Genomic DNA, 18,810 nt, shown 5'->3' with positions numbered 1-18,810 from the left:
CTTTTAGGAGCAGCTAAACACACACACACACACACACACACACACACACACACACACACACACACACACACACACACACACACACACACACACACACACACACACACACACACACACTTAAACGCAAGAGCGATCCATCAAAGCATTCAGAGCTGTCAGGGGTAAACAGGAGAAAAGGGCTGTAAGCAAGAATCTTCTAACACAGATTTGATTTGCCTCGATTTACCTTTAAAAAAAAAGAAGAGAAGCCCGCTGATACGACTTCAGTCATATTGCATTTGCCAGCAGGCATATGTCACTTTAGCGCCGTCAAAATCCTTACTCGTGGCTGCTGTGTAATCTGATTTACCAGCAGAGGACGAGATGCTTGGAACACCAATTCTGGATTGTTATCAAAACAGGACTGACACGCCTATTAGCCCCTTTCATCGAGGTCTGACGTGTCACCAAATTATAAACTTTCTGAGCAATATTCCGGTGTTTTCTGTCAGATCCAACATTTTTGGCAGCAGGGGAGGCGGAGGCAGCCAGGTTTTTAGCATCCAATCTGGCCAGCGCTCCTTGCGCAGATGCTTTTCTTATGATGGAAGCGAGCAAACACGAGAGAGAGACCTTCTCTCATCACACACGTGTATTCACCTGTATGCAGCGATCCAGCGTTGCCAGATGCACTGCATGATGGGTAACCTGAGGGTTGCAGGCAGGCAGAAATTAGACAAGGAGGTATTGCACATAGAGAAGCCATCTGCTAGTTTAAATACACTTTTTCTGTCTTTTTTTGTTTTTCTAGGTAGACTGGCCTAATGATTTACATGTGCATGTGAAGTTCAGTAATGAACCGTATTTATTCCACCAAAGTGCTTGTGGTAGAAATTTCCGATGGAAAATGACTACTTTATGAGTGAATAACAGAAATGTGGCAACCTCCAATTAGGACCCCTCTCCGTGTCCACTGACATTTTTGGGGTTATTATGTTTTTGGGATGGGAGCCTCTATGGCGCACACGAACGAACAACTGTCCTTCTGTTGCTTCAGAGGAGAACATGAAGAGGCAGCCTCTAATATGTCCAGGAGATTGGCTGGTACAAATTCAAATTACAGTGTGTGTGATGTCAATTATTCAAATAGAAGCTATTTTTTAAATAATAGTAAAAGAGAGAGCAAGGCAAGATGATTTGGGGCCGGAAGAGCATAGGGGATGAGGGACCCACAAATCATGTTCTTCACACTGGGAAATAACAAATACCAATCTAACACTTGAATGAGCCCTAACTCTCTGTACATATTTTGCCCTGACATTGCCTTCTCAAGCCAAGCATTAAATCCTTATCCATTGCACACAGCTCTGATAGCTTCAGACATTAACAGCAAAACGGACTGTGTGTTTGTATATGTGTGCACTCTGCTCGGGAGCTTTATTTGTACCTGTCCTAATGCTAGTTTAACCTGCTTGATTTACAGAAAACTGGCAACCAGAACCACAAGGTCACTTTATACTTTAACCTCGATGTACAAATGACCCCCTAATATCTCTCTCTCACTCTTTTTCAGGTGGCCAACCTCGCCTGTTCCATCTCCAACAATGAGGAGGGTGTGAAGTTAGTGCGCATGGCTGCTACACAGATCGATAGCCTGTGCCCTCAGGTAAACGGCTTGAACCTTTGCCATCCATCCACTATTCAGTATTCTATAACCTCTTGCAGCTGTTTTATATGGTGCTGACAAATAGTAATTCACTAAACACATTGTGCCACTTATTCACTATAATGCACCTTATTTGCAATACTATTTATTCCACTATTTGCCTGCCGCAACTACCATTGCACTATTACCAGCCACGGAAAGCACAGAATTTCCTTTAGAAGAGATGCTGGTGTATATTTTTTTTTTATTGATGATGGCAGCAGTTATTCCTCAAATGATGGAGAAGAGCATAGCCAGGCACATATCCAGACCTATCATATTTATTAAAATATATATATTTTTTAACCTATTCAAAGTTAACATGAAAAGCTGTTCGTAAATCATTCAGAAAAAAATGTGAGGAATCAGTCAAAGGAAAATCTATTGGAAACATAAAAAAGGCTTGGTTAATGTTACACCGTTTTCTTAAGAAACAACATGCACAGTAATAATCATTTGAGGTAATGTGTAGTAGAAGTGGATTTAAGAAAAGTTTGGTCTATTCAAAAAGTCAGCAGTGAATGGCATTGTCAATTTTTTATATATATATATGTCTTATAAGAAATGTAGAGCAATGATTTTATCCATTGAGAATCGATTGAATTGTGAAAAGTTATCTCCAAAGTGAAGAGACTAATGACAAAAAAATAAAAAATAAAAAGGAAAAGAAACCTTGGTGACTTCAGCAAAGTTGAGGCATTCAAAAATCTCTTTGGAGTAACGTGCACTTATCAATTCTTCATAATAAGTGTCAGAAAGTATGGCCATGGAAATTGGTTATGTGTGATGTTGCAATAGAATTAAAGGTTCCAGTATAATTTCAGTACATTATCACAGCAATTCCTTCTAACAGATCTCACATTCTGACTCAAATAATGTGACCCCCTGCAAGTGTAGCTACCCTAGAAAACTCTGGAAGTAACTGTGAGTTGCTCAAGATTGTTTCCTCTCAGCAGTGTAAAGGACTCGAGAGTTTGTCAAAGGCAAATTTGACTCTAGTAACCTTTATCCACAAGAGACTTTTAGATCTAAGATTTTATGAATCATCATATGACTCAAAGTTGTAAACGTAGCTGGTATTCTGAGGGTTATAGTTTTATAAGGAAAGCAAAAATTTGCAACTACATAATAATTTGATTTGAAAATATGCGCATGGTTAGATAAAAAAAAAAAATAAATAAAAAAAAAAAAACTTTGATTCACTCTTGTGTTTATACCATTTGTCAGCAGCATGACTGGCACAATTACTTTTGTAGTTTTTCTCAGATTTAGTTATGGTTCAGAATCATACCATTTTCCTTCTCTCAGGTAATCAATGCTGCCCTGACCTTGGCCGCACGCCCACAAAGCAAGGTTGCCCAGGACAACATGGATGTTTTTAAGGACCAGTGGGAGAAGCAAGTACGCATCCTGACCGAGGCCGTTGATGACATCACTTCTGTTGATGACTTCTTGTCTGTTTCAGGTAAAAAAGAAACAGATTGCTCAAAAAAAAAAAAAAAAAAGAATTTAATAAATAAAAATAATTATGTCTATATATGTATATATATATATATGTATGTATTCCACACAACCACAGGATTACAGGATAATTGACTATTTTCATTAAACACAGTTCTTAATACAACATATTTCACCATTTAAGCATGTATACAATATTTTCTAACATTTAAACTCATTTAACATGCATTTTAGAAGTAAAAATAAAACATTAAACATTTAATCATCGTGAAAAGACTGATGCGACATGGTGTTCCTTTATATTGCTTTGCATAAAATAAAATTATTTACGGCAAAGAAACTATTTTCTAGATTAAATAAAATATAAACCTATATTTTACCAAAGAAATGCAAGTCAGCGGCACATGAGATCTAGGCCTACTTGAAGAGGATGCAAAAAGGATGTGTGTGTGTGTGTGTGCATTTTGTTTTTGTGAGATCTCCATCGAGTATTTATTGACTGCTGGTGAACAGGAAATCAAGCGACCTTTCTTTATACATACTCTATTAAAACATTTTAAGGCTTTAAGAGCTTTTGAAGCATAGATTTTTTTTTTTAAATATGAAAATCCATCATCCTCCCCTTGACATCTAAACTCTCCACCCTGAGTATGGTCGTAGAATATAGACATGTCTATTTATCCGTCTTTATAATGGACACTCTAAAATGTCAGCTGCCTCCACCATCAAGATCCCATTATCTTGAATGGGAATGTCCATCCAATATGAATGTAAATGGCCATATAATTCAACATAAATATGAACATTTATGACCCTTTGCATGTGTAGCCTTGCTTTGAAACAGTGTTCACACTGTATTGCTATTAAGTCGTCTTGTTTTGCATTCATGAAAAAGACTATTGAATTTACAATGGACATACATGTGGTCCCAGTTATTGTTTCAATGTAGTTTCATTTGAGCATTGGACACAAAGATACATATGGTTTTTATAGTTAATATATAGAAATGAATAAAAAAAAGAAAAAAATAAACTTAACATCGTAAATGCCTTGACTGTCATCTATATGCAGTATATATAATGCATGCTGTGAATACATATGAAGAGGTTGTCTCTGAGAGTTCACCCATTTTTGCTGATGAACAAGATAATCATGTTTAACTTAAGTGTTTCATTTTGTAATTACTGTATGAATTGAATTCTTTCTTCTTTAGTTATTTTCTTTGTTAACTTCTCAGTCTCACCTCCCACCTCTGCAGAAACTGGCTCTCCTCTCCATCCCTTTCTCTTTTTTTTGCCATATTTTGCTGGCTGAAGTGTAGTATATCCTGTCTGGATCCTGCACAAAAACTATAATAAAAGTCAATACTAAATACACAGCAAATTAATGAATGGAATCTTGGGTGTTGTGGCCAGATCTTTTGTTTATCTGACAGGTCTATGTGGGCTGTATTAAATGAAGTAGGAGGCAATATTGGTATGCAGCCCTCCACCTGTTGTCCAGAAACTGGTGTAGTGCATTCCAGTTTGGAAATATTCTCCTGCAAACCTGTGAACAAGACATGTCAGGACTCAGAAATAAGGATTATTATTATTATTATTATTATTATTATTATTATTATTATTATTATTATTATTTTTATTATTATTATTATTATTATTATTTTGTAATTTTTAATCTTATTATTGTTATTATTTTTGTTTTTATTTTGCCCTGCCAACATTTTCACTGGGCATTGTATGCCCCAGAAAGAAAATATTTGGACAGCTGACATTTACATTGTATCTCTAGTTCACCTTTATGGCACACCTTACATCTAGAACTGAAGTTAGACCCTTTTAAAATAGTTCTAGATAGGGTTTAGGATATAACTACATAACTTTAGTTTAGTGACAAAAAAGTTTTAATTTACATGAAAATACATATACCTGTACAGTACATGATCAGTCAGTGCAGTACGTGTTTACAATGCAGCACTGGGCCAATATGGCATGTGACAGATTTGTCAGCTGGCATGAAATGCTCTCACACTGGCCATGGGCTATCCTTATTGTTGAGCCCTGCATGTGCTTTTGTAAAATTCAGATATAATTGATTTTTTTTTATTATTATTTATGTATTTATTTATTTTTTATATATATATAAAAAAAAAAAAAAATGTAATTTATGTCACAGAAAAGTTGTGAACACAATGTTTTAAAAAGGCAGGGGAATCATTGATACTTTGACATGGAAAAGGAAATGGTATTGTAAAGGCTGAACATTTTTCTTATAATAGTGCAGATGTGCTATACCACAACATTTGAATAGCCAATGTTTTTCTTGAGTCTCTTGAAAAATATGCTGCAATTATATATATATACCGTTATATATAATTATATTGACCGTTAAACTAAATATTTTAACAGTTGGATAGTTTAAAAAAAAAAAAAAAAAAAAAAAGTTTATTTGATGTTTTAAACTTGCTACTTTTTAAACTTTCTGTTATAATTAATCTTCAGTGCATTAATAAATGTCACATTTTAGTAATACTTGAATGTTTCCTCATTGTTTTATCTCATCTCTCCGCAGAGAACCACATTCTGGAGGATGTGAATAAGTGTGTGATCGCCCTGCAGGAGGGGGATGTGGACACACTGGACAGGACAGCAGGGGCAATCCGGGGCCGAGCCGCTCGTGTGGTACACATTATTAATGCTGAGATGGAGAACTATGAACCTGGCGTCTACACTGAGCGTGTTCTCGAGTCCATCAAGCTCCTCTCTGAGACAGGTAAGAACAAAGATCACACATGCACCTGGGTCCTGATCTTGTCTCATGCTCACTAAGGCATGAATTTATGGTAGTGATGGGGACAGAGGAGACCAGGAAGCTCTTGGAAGAAGGAAGTTAGAAGAGAAAGGGGGTAGACAGACGAGAAAAGATGGTGAGGCTGGAGATACCACCTGTTCCCTCCTCTGGCACTCATCCTTTGCTCATTCATTTTTCATCTGTTTTCACCCAACCCCTCCACCTTTGACAGTCTAGTGCCAGCTTTCAGGAGGCGACAATTTAGACACTGACAGACAAGGCCGAGGGCCAAAATATACCAAGTATTACAGAGATTTGTGCATAGCCTTCTCAGTGCTTTCAAGACACAAAATCTGACAGGAACCAAAAAGGCTTCTGTCTTACTGTAGGTGTTAATGTGTGAGAAACATCTCGCCTGACACTTTTTGATGTAGTTGTTCCGTCTAAATGCACTTCTACGATTGTTCGGAATCAACAAATGGAGGGCGGCTGGAAAATTAGCACTCAAAATATTATTCTGGCGGCGGCGCTTCGTCCTGTCTCCCTTGTTGTGTCTAAAACATTATATTAGACTTTTTTGATAGCTGGCTTTGTTTAGAAGAGTAGAATATGAGAGGAATAAAATAACAGTCCTGCTTTCAGGGTTGATACTGCAACATTTTTGTTATCATCTAGTTTGGCAGTAAGGACAAAAAAAAAAAAAAAAAAAAAAAAACAATGAATATTTGTGACGTCTGACCAGCTGAAGGTATGAATAGATTCATAATGTGTCCAAATTGATCTCCCCTAGTTCTTCTCATCATCTTCCACTCATAACATTTTTTGTTCCTTCACATATCACTAGAATATTTAAATGAAGCATCTAGATTTCTCTGTCAAAAATAGCATTAAGTCAAAGTGACATGATAATGAGTGGTCTGGTGGTTTTACCTTAGCCAGTAATCACTTTACAGCCAGGTCCGATCTGTAAGGTCAGATATTGAGCTGCATTCAGATCAAATCGTGTTGGTGCATTTGCTATGTTACCATGATTTGCATTGTTCTTATTGCACTCTCAGTTGGTGCAATTCCTAGTGAATTCCCTCATTTTTGTGTATCGTATCATCCAAAGCTTGAATTGAACTTTCTTCTATTAATCCATATTGGAGGGCATGGAAAGCTGGAGAGTTGATTCCATCATCCGTTTTAGACTGCTGCAAAACGAGTCATGTACTTAATGTCATTTATCCACTGAAAATTATGAAACATTAAATTTAATTCACCCTGTTTCATCTACCTCTTAATGAGGACCAAACACTAGAATTCCATTACCGTCTTCAGTAAATTGAAAATAAACCACCTACCTTAGTATTTTTTATATAAAGAGAGCACACTGTTTTCCGGAAATCACAAGTTGAACAGTTAATGCTCGCTCAGCTTGAATGAGAAACTGTTCTGCTAGTTGCTTCAGCAAATCCAAGAGAAAAATCTACGTGCTCGATTGAAAGTGATTATTGAATTGTGAAAGAGCTGGATGCCCAGACTGGCTCTCATCTTGTCTCTATTCACATTGATGAGGTGGTACTTTTCATTTGATTTCACTTTGTCTCGGTTTCTGTCTTTTTTTTTTGGAGGGGGGGTTGGTGCCACCCAGAGCTGTTGTTAGGGAAAGGGGCAACTGGGGAAGTTGTTCCAAGTCCTTTGAGGAGAGGGACCCACTAAATTCCTCAGTAATATAACCTACTCATTAGGCCCAGGGGAGGGCGGGCCACCCATAAAAATTTAGTCCCATGCCCTGTGAATTTAAGTGAAAGCCTTGGTGCCACCGCATTAATGGAATTGAACCATAAAGCATTGCAGCATTGATTCTTCTAGACCTTTCGTTATTGCACAAAACTTGGCATGCAAAATTTCAATGAATGTTTTTTCAGGTTTAGCCCAGACATAGCATTTGGGTGGGGGCTTAGCGAATTATCATTTTAGAAGTGAATAGCATCTGAACATGTTTTCCATTTAATTAAGACATTTGCCACTCAACTAAGTGGCTTTAATCAGCTGAATAATGGAGAAAATGTACAGGTGTAGTGTTCCAGTGGGCAATTGGAGTAAAACAGCAGGTACTGTTTGAATCACTCAGTTTGAATCACTTACAACTTAAGGTCGGGTTTATGTCAGGTTCTTATGAATTACCAAGTTAGTAAAGACTAGCTGTTCCATTGCCAATCAATTTCTTCAACTTTTTGGTTTAGTTCCTTATTGGCAGATGGACATCTTTTAGCCTAATTAGAACATAACAAACTTTATCCTGTTTTTCCCCCAAAGCCAGTGTAATAATAACAGAAGTGAAGCTGGTCCGAAGTCTGTAAAGATACAACGCTAAAGGACCTTCAGCACATAGTGCTCACAAATCTGAAATCATGTCCTTGAGCTTGAAAATCAATAGTCTAATAGCAAAGCTGTGATGACTTTCCCCTCTCTCTTTATCCTTTCCATCCTCTTCCCGATCCAAACTAATCTTCATGCGGGAAAAATTACCTCATCATTAAGGTTATGCTCATGCTCCCAGTAGATTAAAAATGAGAAATATGGTTGATGTTATAGTGCCAAGTAGAAGGCAGCAGTAGCAATACTGTCATGGAGTATGGCAGAGTGAGTAGGGATCATGCCAAAGGGTGACCATGCAGAGATGAAATATGGCCACCTAATCATTGCCCTCCGTCTAACACACACACAAACTCACACATGATTTTTATGGCAAATATAGTGTTTCACTGACAGGTTGAAGGCCATGTTTGCTCAGGTACCAAAAAAGCAATGATTTCATCCAGCCAAATGACCCCACAAAACTTTTTCCTCAGCATGTCACGACCCAAGAGTCTGCTTGGTTAGACACAGGAGGCAGTGCTTGCAAAAACAACAAGGATAATAGAATTAGTCAATGCCTGCCCACAACACTGAGTCCAGTAGTTTGTTACTGAAAAAGAAAACATAAGAAAAAATACAGATCCTAAAGAAAGGGCCATGCTAACTAATTCTACAGCCTAAGGACCAAAATGTAAATGAAACCATGAAAGTACAAGTGACCTCATTCTTGTCAAAGGAATTCCTTCTCCATTTTGAATTACTTGCAGTGTTTTGTAAGACCTATTAGCATTAGGAATGTCTCATTGCGTTTTCAAGTATTTCATTTTGAGGCCATTAGGCTGGTCTGACCTCAGCCTCTCAAACAGAAAAACCCATTTTATGGTTGTTTTATACAGTTCACCCCAACATTGTGCGGTATCTCAAAACACTCGTAGAAACACCATTTGAAGGCTCATAGAACAGATCTGACTGCTTGCTTTATCTGGAGTTAAACACTTAAAGAAAATAATCCCTTCCAACATGGTTTTTATTAGCTCCTTTCATCATTTCTCACTGGTCTGAGTTAAATTTGCTCCTCACTAGCAGCAACTTTACTCATTAATGGCTTGAAGAACATTTAAATATTTCTATTTAAAAGTCACAGCAAAATTCCCCAAAGCTCATTTTACGCCTCTCCAATAAGTGGATTAAAATGAATTAAATATGTGTTAAAGCAAGATGGGGTTAGAAAGAAGAAAGGAAATCAAATAAAGAGCCTTTACCGCAGCTTTAATATTTCTTATATTACAGTATGTGTTCATTTGAAATTCAAATCTGAACTTGCCCATTTAAGAAGGCAAATAGGCAAAAATGGCTGTCAGAGAGGATCCTATACTGGTCCCCTTTTAAAGTTATTATCAAGTCAGATGCCTGTAATCAAAACCATCATGAAAAATCACAAGACCAATCTTTTCCTGCAGATCTGTATCCACTATTATTGTGAATGGCTCTCTGGGCTTTGATTTGGTTAGATGGCTGAAGACAACACTCTAGAATTTTCCTGTCACAGGAGTGTCCTCATAAGACCCACCTTCCCCATGGAGAAGTGTTTCTTGGTTCATAATATCCTAGTTCCTGGCTTTTAAAAATCTAGAGCCTTTCCCCCCTTGATACATTTGTTGAATATTTTAAGAGCATCACTTTGGAGCTTCCTCAAGGGTTTAATACGAGGCTTTTTACTGTGCCCATCTTTTTTTCATCATCCACCAAGTGGTCCTGGGCATTGATATGAGTGTGACTTGATGTTAGATCACAATACGGTCTCCCTCCACCAGTGACATTGCCATGGAAACGCAAGACTTGGATTTTTCCCCCTTCCTTGTCGAGTATGCAGGCAGGTCATTCAGTGTCAGGTCCAGAGGTTGAGTGTGAATCAGTGGGCTGTGGAGCACAAAGAAGCGTACTTGTTTTGTGCAGTCCAGTTGGAGAAATTAAATAATCAGCTCTATTATTTACTCTGGAGTCATCAAGGTTTAAAGCTTAGGATTCAAAGTAAGGTTGTCGAAGCCCTTTAAAATTATATTAACATTTTATATTGACATTTCACATAAATAAAATTTACTTAAAAGTCCATTCACCGTCACGATGCACGTTTAGCCATAAGTATTTTGTCAAAATGGTTACACCAAGGGTAAGTGGTCCAAAGACATTTGTTAAGTGTAAGCACTGAAATACCGCTCATCATGAAAACAGATCAAACCGATGTCACATTAGTAGACCTTTCCCAACCCTGTAGCTGCACTCAATTGATGTCTGTCAACATTATTCGTTCTTGACTCTTGTCTTCGTCAAACAATCCCTTATTGCAGCCAACATTTAGTGCCCATTACTGAGGAACAAGACGGAGGGTGATTTGAAGGAGGGTAAAGTAGAGAGTGATGTAATTATTATTATTCTTTATATATATATATATATATATATATATATATATATATATATATATATATATATATATATATATGGTTTTTTTTTTTTTTTTTTGTCTGCCCACTTGGGGTGATGTGGTGTCACTGCTGCCTTTTATAGAGTTGCGATGCCTCGGCTCACTGATGGTTATGTGTTCCCATCAAGGTGAAGTGGTTAATTGGCAAACGTAGGGCGCCCCTTCCACTTATTTTCAGGGTGACATTTTTCTCGTCTTGCTCTCACGCTGCTGTCCATGTCCTCGGGCCTGACTGACAGGGAGGAAACGGCAGAAATAGATGTGCCTGCCTGAATTTCGACACTTAGCTTCTTAAGATTACATATTTTCCATTTTTCTCACCTTTCACTACATGTTCTCTCTGATATGTTTGGCACCTGAGGGGAATGCTGGCTTTTGAGGGATGTAATCCTTTTTTTTTTAATGTTTTTCTGTGTATCTGTCTTTCTGTTTTCGCTTTCTCTCAGCCTCTCACTCAACTCAATCCTCTACGTCCTTCTTTTTCACCAGTGATGCCGCGCTTTGCAGAGCAGGTTGAGGTCGCCATCGAGGCTCTTAGCACCAGCCCCCCGCAGCCATTCGAAGAGAACGAGTTCATTGACGCCTCTCGTCTCGTTTACGACGGAGTGCGTGATATCAGGAAAGCAGTCCTTATGATAAGAGTGAGTATCGTACAAGTTAGAGAACCACACAAGGTCCTCGCTATTCACAAGCTGGGTTTTCACTGTGCTTATTGCCCAGGTGGTCTGTGTGATAAATAACAAAACAACACATTAAACACATTTCAAAAAATAATGTTACATACAGAGCCAGGGTTTTCAGCTGAGAGGTCTGTAAACATATCCCAGGGGATGTGTGGATATATAAAACTCAAATTTCCTTAAATTCATCACATTTTTAGAGAAATTATTATTGTTTCAGTGAACTTTAACTAATGGACTGTTAAGCATTATGTAATTCAGGGCTTTTGAAGCCAGGGACCCGTAAATATGATGATCCAATATAAAGATCCATAAAAAAAAAGTAGTGAGAGTGATATTATAAAGAAAACATATTTCAAAAACTAAATAATTGGCTTGTATATTGTCACTGTAATAAAGCCAAAGCAAATTATTAAAATATCTTGAGAGTATTTACTTGGAATTGAAAATGTTTCTCATCAGGTTTATGGTAAAATACCCCTAAAACAAATCATTTTGTAATATTATCCCCCCCTTTGGGGTTTCCTCAACCCCAGTTTGAAAACCTCTAATGTAATGTAGTAATGTAATATAAGTTAATGTTGTTAACCAAAGTTACAAGTGTTTCTAGAAAAATCTAGTTTTTTTCTATTGGGGGTCCCTGGGTCTGAAAAACCCTGATATAGAAGATAACAAGTAGGTGCACTAGATTATGAATTAATGCTACAAGTTAATATTTATGTGGTATTCAGCATGCCCTTGGTATAGAATAATATGTTCTTTTGTTTATGCCTTTATCTGTTGTGTATATTCTGTTTACCAAGACTGTGAATGTTTTTCATTCAATATGACTAACAAACACTTGTCTTTTTGTTGCAAAAAGACATTTTCTAAGATGCACACTTCCTCCGTGGGAATATCTAGCAATATCGAACAGTGTGTTGTCAGTAAATAACGTCAAGCTGAGCTTGGAGATGGCTTGGAACAGAGTGATAATTGTAAATAGAGATCCTACTTATTTTTACTTGTATATTGATTCTTCAAACCACCCCCCACCCCAAAAAATGAATCACAAAGAAAAATCATACAGTGGGTGTATGCTTTCCACTGCCTAGAAAAGCCATTGCAATCACCATGTGCTAGTGGCTGCTTTTATGGTTTGAAAATAGTACTGCTTTCAGGGTAGAAGTGAAATTAAAATTCCACAGTTATTTGTCAAGGATTGTATCCCGCTAATCAAATCAAGATGGGTTTGTGCACAAATGTACACTCCTACTTTTATGTCTACGTCAAATCTATGTCCACTGGGATATCCATTAAAACACATAACAAAGAAGACTTTGTCAGTTTGCGGTAAGTTACTTATAAGTAACTTATTCGATCTATAGTATATCTCCGTTAAGTGCCACTCACACTCAGAGTGTCTAAAACAGTGGCGGCTGTCAAGATGCACTGTCTTTTCTGTGTCTCCAATTTGCTCATTAGGCAGCTGGTGGGACTGATGTTGAAACTACTGGTAGGCAGAATACAAGAAAACAGATCACATATTAACCTCGCAAAACCTAGAGGCCTTTCCCCCTTCTCATATTGTTTGATCCCACTTTAAGAGGGAACTTCTTTTTATATTACTCACAAGAAAGACAAAAGGGAATTGAAGAACAATGATGCAAGTCACTTGTAACTCAAACTGTGGGACGAATGAATTATTTAGTGAGATTTGACTGGTTTAATGGTTGACACGTCTTTATGTTGGATCAGAGGTCTTTTGCCCTTCATTGCGTGGCAATGCACAGCTGCTCATGATGTCTGCCAAATGTTGTGTCCCAAATTGTCACCAAGCTGAAGCTTGGCAAAAAAGATTGTTGATGACAGAAGCCCATGAGTTAAAGGAGTAGTTAACTTCCAGAATGGACCCTCAACTTGTTCCAAACCTATAAGAGTTTTTTTTTTTTTTTTTTTTTTTTTTTATGTTGATATCTGAACAGTTGTTGGGCACCGCTGACTTCCATAGTAGGAAAAAAATGAAAATAAAAATATAATGGAAGTCAATGGTGCTCAACAACTGTTTGGATACCAACATTTTTCAAAATATCTTCATTTGTGTTCAACAAAAGAAAGAAACACAAATTCTGGAAGTTAACTACTCATTTAATATATCTCCCAACCATTTTTGAAACTGAAAACAAAAATAAAATTTAGGAGACTTTAAAAGAAATATCTCACTTAAAAATTAATCATTCACTGTACTCACTCTGTTATCCCAAACCATGCATGTGCAAAATGTAAATTTTAAATAACCTACTGATTGCTCTTTTCCAACAAATAATAAGAAAAAATACACTTTTTTGTTTTTTATTCCATCAAGTATTTATTTTTTTCAATGAAACACCACAAAGGTGTGACCAGAATGGTCTCTTTTTTTCCCCTTCTTTTTCTTTTCCAGACTCCAGAAGAGTTGGAAGATGACTCTGACTTCGAGCAAGAAGACTATGACGCCCGTAGCCGCACCAGTGTCCAGACAGAAGATGACCAACTTATTGCTGGACAGAGCGCAAGGGTGAGTGACTACTACATGACACATGAACATCTCCTGTTCCTGCTGTCATTTCCAGCAGGTTTACTTTCACAATTCAAAACACTTATCACTCCACTGAGTGTGTCTGCTGTAAAATTACATCTAGTCTCAGAATAACAAGAGGGCCAGTCACTCAAGTGCATGCACACAACAATGTGTCTTTCACTTTTTCGACAATGAAACATTATTTAGCCTCTGCTGCAAATGGTGTGAACATTTTTGTAGATTTTCTTCCCTCAATACTCAACACTTCAGTTACAAAGTATAAAATATAAATCCTGTGATGATTACATTTTACATCAGTTCTGTCACATGGCAACTAGCATCTTTATTTATTTATTTATTTATTTATTTCAATATTTAACACAGCAGGGGAGCAGACGCGTATGTTCAAGTCCTCCATATATGAACATTTTTGGTCCCAGTTTAATAAAAACTCTCTGAATAGACTTTAACTGTGAAAATATATAAATATATATATATATATATATATATATATATATATATATATATTAATCCTATTGAACAAAGATAAGATATATAAGCTTCAATATTTAACATAGTAGGGGAGCATGCACCCATTTACAGCGGAAAATATACAAGAATCATTTTGGTCCTAGTTTCGTAAACTCTCTCTGCAGAGACTGTATAGTAGTTAAAATATGATTACAAATGAGACTTCTGGCAGTGTCACCCTCTAAGTGTGCCTGTGTCAGCCGGCATTTGATGGCAGAGCTCACTGGGGTTTGAGGCTTAATCCACATTAGTGTATGTGTGAATAGTGCACAGTAGGCTGCTTAGGAGACATTACAAGAATGTCAGTATGTAGCCGTGGAGTACCACTGACTTTCACATGCAAATACACACCATCACTCAGTTTGATACCAATTACTCTTGAGAAGAAATTATCTTCCATGAATGAGAGGAAATGATCATTTGTATAGGAAGGGAAAAAAATAAATAAAAAATGACCGTGGAAAAATGTTTTTCGGTTCAGTGGAGTTCAAGTAGCATCTTATGCATAGATGCTGAATGTTACATTGAGTGAATGTACTTTTGCAAATCAAATATGTGTCACTGCTATTATATTGATATAGTCTGTGACGAAGTTTTATGGATTTTGAGTTCTCATAAGAGAGAAATAAGAGCAGCCATTTGTTCACTGGCTCACACTTTCAGACAGACACATAGAAAATCCGGCTCTATCTTTTAGCTCCATGATAGGATAACAGTGCTGATAGGTCAGCCATAAAATTGAACTCCAGTTTCTAGGCCACTTTATTTCAAATGAGAAAAATTAAAAAGCTTTTCTGAGGGATTTCTAATCCAGAAGTGTGCACACGTACAGGCGCAGGCGTTCCGCACACAATATGAGTGTGTTGAATGAATCTGCACCGGTGCGTATGGGAAAGGATTTGTTGGAGCATTAAGCAGCCTGCACCCTCTCTTGTTATCGGTTCGAAGCCAAAAAGATTTGGGATAAGTGAATTCTGAGCAAGGCTAGAGGAAGAAATGTGTTCTCTCCCTTCTATTTACCTTCCGTCCATACATCACACCCACTTATAGGATCAGAGGAGTTGGGATTAACCAAGCAGCAGCTCATTAATGCTGATTGGCTGCTTCAAAGGTATTTAAAGAGCTGATTGGCTTATAGGATTGGTATGTTTCTGACTGGATCCACAGGTGGTCCAACCTAAAACGAGACCGCCTTAAATTTAAATTTGAACTTTAAATGAGCTTTAGTGATAACCAAGGAACCATTTACAACATAATCCGTTCAACCGCTTTTTCAGTTATATGGGACATTTATGCAGAAAAAAAAAATGCTTATGCTTATATTTTTTCGGACACAGCCACTGTTGCAACAGCCCTCCATTTGAAATGCCCAGGAGTGCTGACTATCTCTATCTGAAAAAATAAATAATTTTCATCTTTTAATCGCATTTTCTTTGAGGACTTCTTTTCTTTTTAGTGCAATTGCTTGTTAAATAAACAAGCAAAAAGCTACAAATCTTAAATGAGCAGCTGTGTCTTAATTAGCTCTTATGTTATGACATCCTTTGGCTATGATGGCGTATCTTCACTAAATTCAGACAAAACTGCAGAAAAGATCATCTCTGACGGCACAGACTTTTGCGAAACCCATCTTCCTCAGTAATCCCACACTTGATGGCATCCAGAGTCCCCTGCTTTGGTTTGGTCCGTCCGCTCTGACGGAATGTTGAACAAATGCATAATTCATTGACTGGTGTAAGAAGTGAGGTAATTATACATTTATCTCACAAATAATACTGCGCCTTAACGGTGCCTGTGACCTTGCAGATAGATTAATGCCCTTTCGGACTGGCTCAGAATTGCATACAGAGCGAGAATTTATTCCTTGACAAGAAGAGGGGGAAAGAAAAGAGGATGGATTTTCTCTTTATGAGCATGAGATGTCATGGGGTTCCAGAAGGTCTTATGATTAAGTGTTAAGTTTCAAAACCTTATACAGAGGCATTTCAGTGGGGTTAAACCAAGTCAACCTAAATGGAGGGTACTTTCTTTTCAAACTTTAAACCAGAAACAAGGGCATGTGTTGCAAAAAAAAAATAAAAACTTTTGCGACGTGTCTAATTGATCTTTATCTTGTGCCTTATCACTACCCCCCCATAGGCTATCATGGCTCAGCTGCCTCAGGAAGAGAAGGCCAAGATTGCCGAACAGGTGGAGAGCTTCAGGCAGGAGAAGAGCAAGCTGGACGCAGAGGTCGCCAAGTGGGACGACAATGGAAATGACATCATCGTGCTGGCCAAACAGATGTGTATGATCATGATGGAGATGACTGACTTCACTAGGTACATCGGCAACAAGAATTCTGCAAACATTTATATGCTTGCTTTCTGTGTAGCTAGCGTTCTCTGCCCGTTTTGAGGAATCAGCTAATAGAGTAACAATCTGGGTTTTTGTGCTACTGCAGAGGCAAAGGCCCTCTGAAGAATTCCTCTGATGTGATCAATGCTGCAAAGAAAATCGCAGAAGCCGGATCCAGAATGGACAAGCTTGCCCGTGCCGTGGCTGACCAGGTCAGAATACCACTTTTTTTTCCCCATTTGTGTCTCTATGAAGATGTGGGATCAAAGCCCTGGGTTCTGCTTAATATAATGAGCTCCTATGAGGTGTTGAATTTATTATTAGATGAGCAACATCTTCAGAACCTGCTGACTGACACTTTTTAACAGTTAATCAACTCTACTACTTGTAAAGAAAAGAAAGGCTAAGGATGTGCCAATGAGTGTGTCAGTGCATGTTTTGATGGCAGCTACTATATCATGCACCATCTGGTTCTTTCCTGCTACTGTATGTAGTGCACTTTAATGTTCTCATATGCACTTCTTTTTCTCCAAGTCATAGTTTTGCTCATAGTTAAGTAACCATATGGGGTAGATGTTATTTGTGTTCCAGATCATCTGCAGAGGCTTGGTTGTGAATCTGGCCTTGTGTTAAAAATGAGAGAAACTTGAAATTGTTGGAAATGAGCCAAACTGTCTACCACCCTGCCCATTTGGTTGAGAAGACAGCTTCGTAGTGAGGGCTGAAAGACTCGCTGAGTTGTTTGTGATTTTAGTCAAAGGCAAAATGTTGACTTATGACTGACTGGTAAAAGCAGGTAAGACATCAGCTTTGTTGCTGCCCAACTGACAGATCAGTTTTTGTGTGCAGACATGTTTAGACTTCTATCTTTGGTATACAACAGGGATGTAATGAGAGCACATGCCAAGAACATGACAGGGAATAAGAGAGTATTAAGAGAGAAAATAAAAGGAGATTTAGACTAACAATCTGCATGTTGTCATTGCTTGGTGGAGTCACGCAGGTAGAGTCGCAGGTCTTTAGAAAAACTTGGACTTTACACAACGAGGCCTGCTACTGCCAACCACTCCAACTCCTTAATTAACTGCTACTCCAATAGAGGGTTGCATAGATGATGTATTTTTGTAGGCCAAAACCCCAAAAACATTTTAGCATTTAATACTACTGGATCCATCGTGCTGAAGTAAGTGGGTTTTTTGAATGGACTTTTGGTTAAATGCCTGGAATGATAAATGTGACCATGGACCACAAAACCAGTCATAAGTGTCAATTTGAGATTTATACATCATCTGAAAGCTGAATAAATAAACTTTTCATTGATGCATGGTTTGTTAGGATAGGACAATATTTGGACGAGATACAACTATCTGAAAATCAGGAATCTGAGGGTGCAAAAAAAATCTAAATATTGAAAAAATGGCCTTTAAAGTTGTCCAAATGAAGTCCTAAGCAATGCATATTACTAATCAGCAATTAAGTTTTGATATATTTATGGTAGGAAATTTACAAAATATCTTCATGGAACATGATCTTTACTTAATGTCATAATGATTTTTGGCATAAAAGAAAATCATCATTTTGTAAGTATCATTTTGACCCATACAATGTATTTTTGGTTATTGCTACAAATACACCCCAGCGTCTTAAGACTGATTTTGTGGTCCAGGGTTACAAATGCTTCTATAACAGAAGATAATTAATTTTTAATTAATTTATTTATTTGAAAAAGGTGGTTGCTACCATGTGTCTAAATGGGGCTGCAGAGATAAAAATCCTGCTAGGAACCAGGGTGATGCTAACTTCCAGGTTGGACTACAAAAATATGTCATCACTATAGCACTCTATAGGACTGCTATATACAGTACCACAGTACTAACTAATTAGCCAATCTTACATTACAACAAAACTACTAATTTTACCTAATATCAATTCCTGAATGATAATATGGTGGGGAAAATGAAGC

General features: G+C 37.5%; 1 protein-coding gene across 1 annotated transcript in view; it reads left to right on the top strand.

The window, feature by feature from the left end:
* The window catches only part of ctnna2 (catenin (cadherin-associated protein), alpha 2), a 371,145-nt gene that overhangs the window by 346,277 nt on the left and 6,058 nt on the right, over positions 1–18,810 (top strand). Inside the window, exons 10-16 of the mRNA XM_042759833.1 lie at positions 1,553–1,645; positions 2,993–3,149; positions 5,717–5,917; positions 11,250–11,401; positions 13,863–13,976; positions 16,650–16,831; positions 16,954–17,059. Of these exons, the coding sequence (XP_042615767.1) occupies positions 1,553–1,645; positions 2,993–3,149; positions 5,717–5,917; positions 11,250–11,401; positions 13,863–13,976; positions 16,650–16,831; positions 16,954–17,059 (1,005 nt within the window). The remainder of the gene's footprint in view (positions 1–1,552; positions 1,646–2,992; positions 3,150–5,716; positions 5,918–11,249; positions 11,402–13,862; positions 13,977–16,649; positions 16,832–16,953; positions 17,060–18,810) is intronic.

This window comes from Cyprinus carpio, chromosome A1 (genome assembly GCF_018340385.1).
Source record: "Cyprinus carpio isolate SPL01 chromosome A1, ASM1834038v1, whole genome shotgun sequence".
Lineage (NCBI taxonomy): Eukaryota > Metazoa > Chordata > Actinopteri > Cypriniformes > Cyprinidae > Cyprinus > Cyprinus carpio.
The sequence above is the reverse complement of the archived record's forward strand: the minus strand, read 5'-3'. Positions and strand labels throughout refer to the sequence as shown.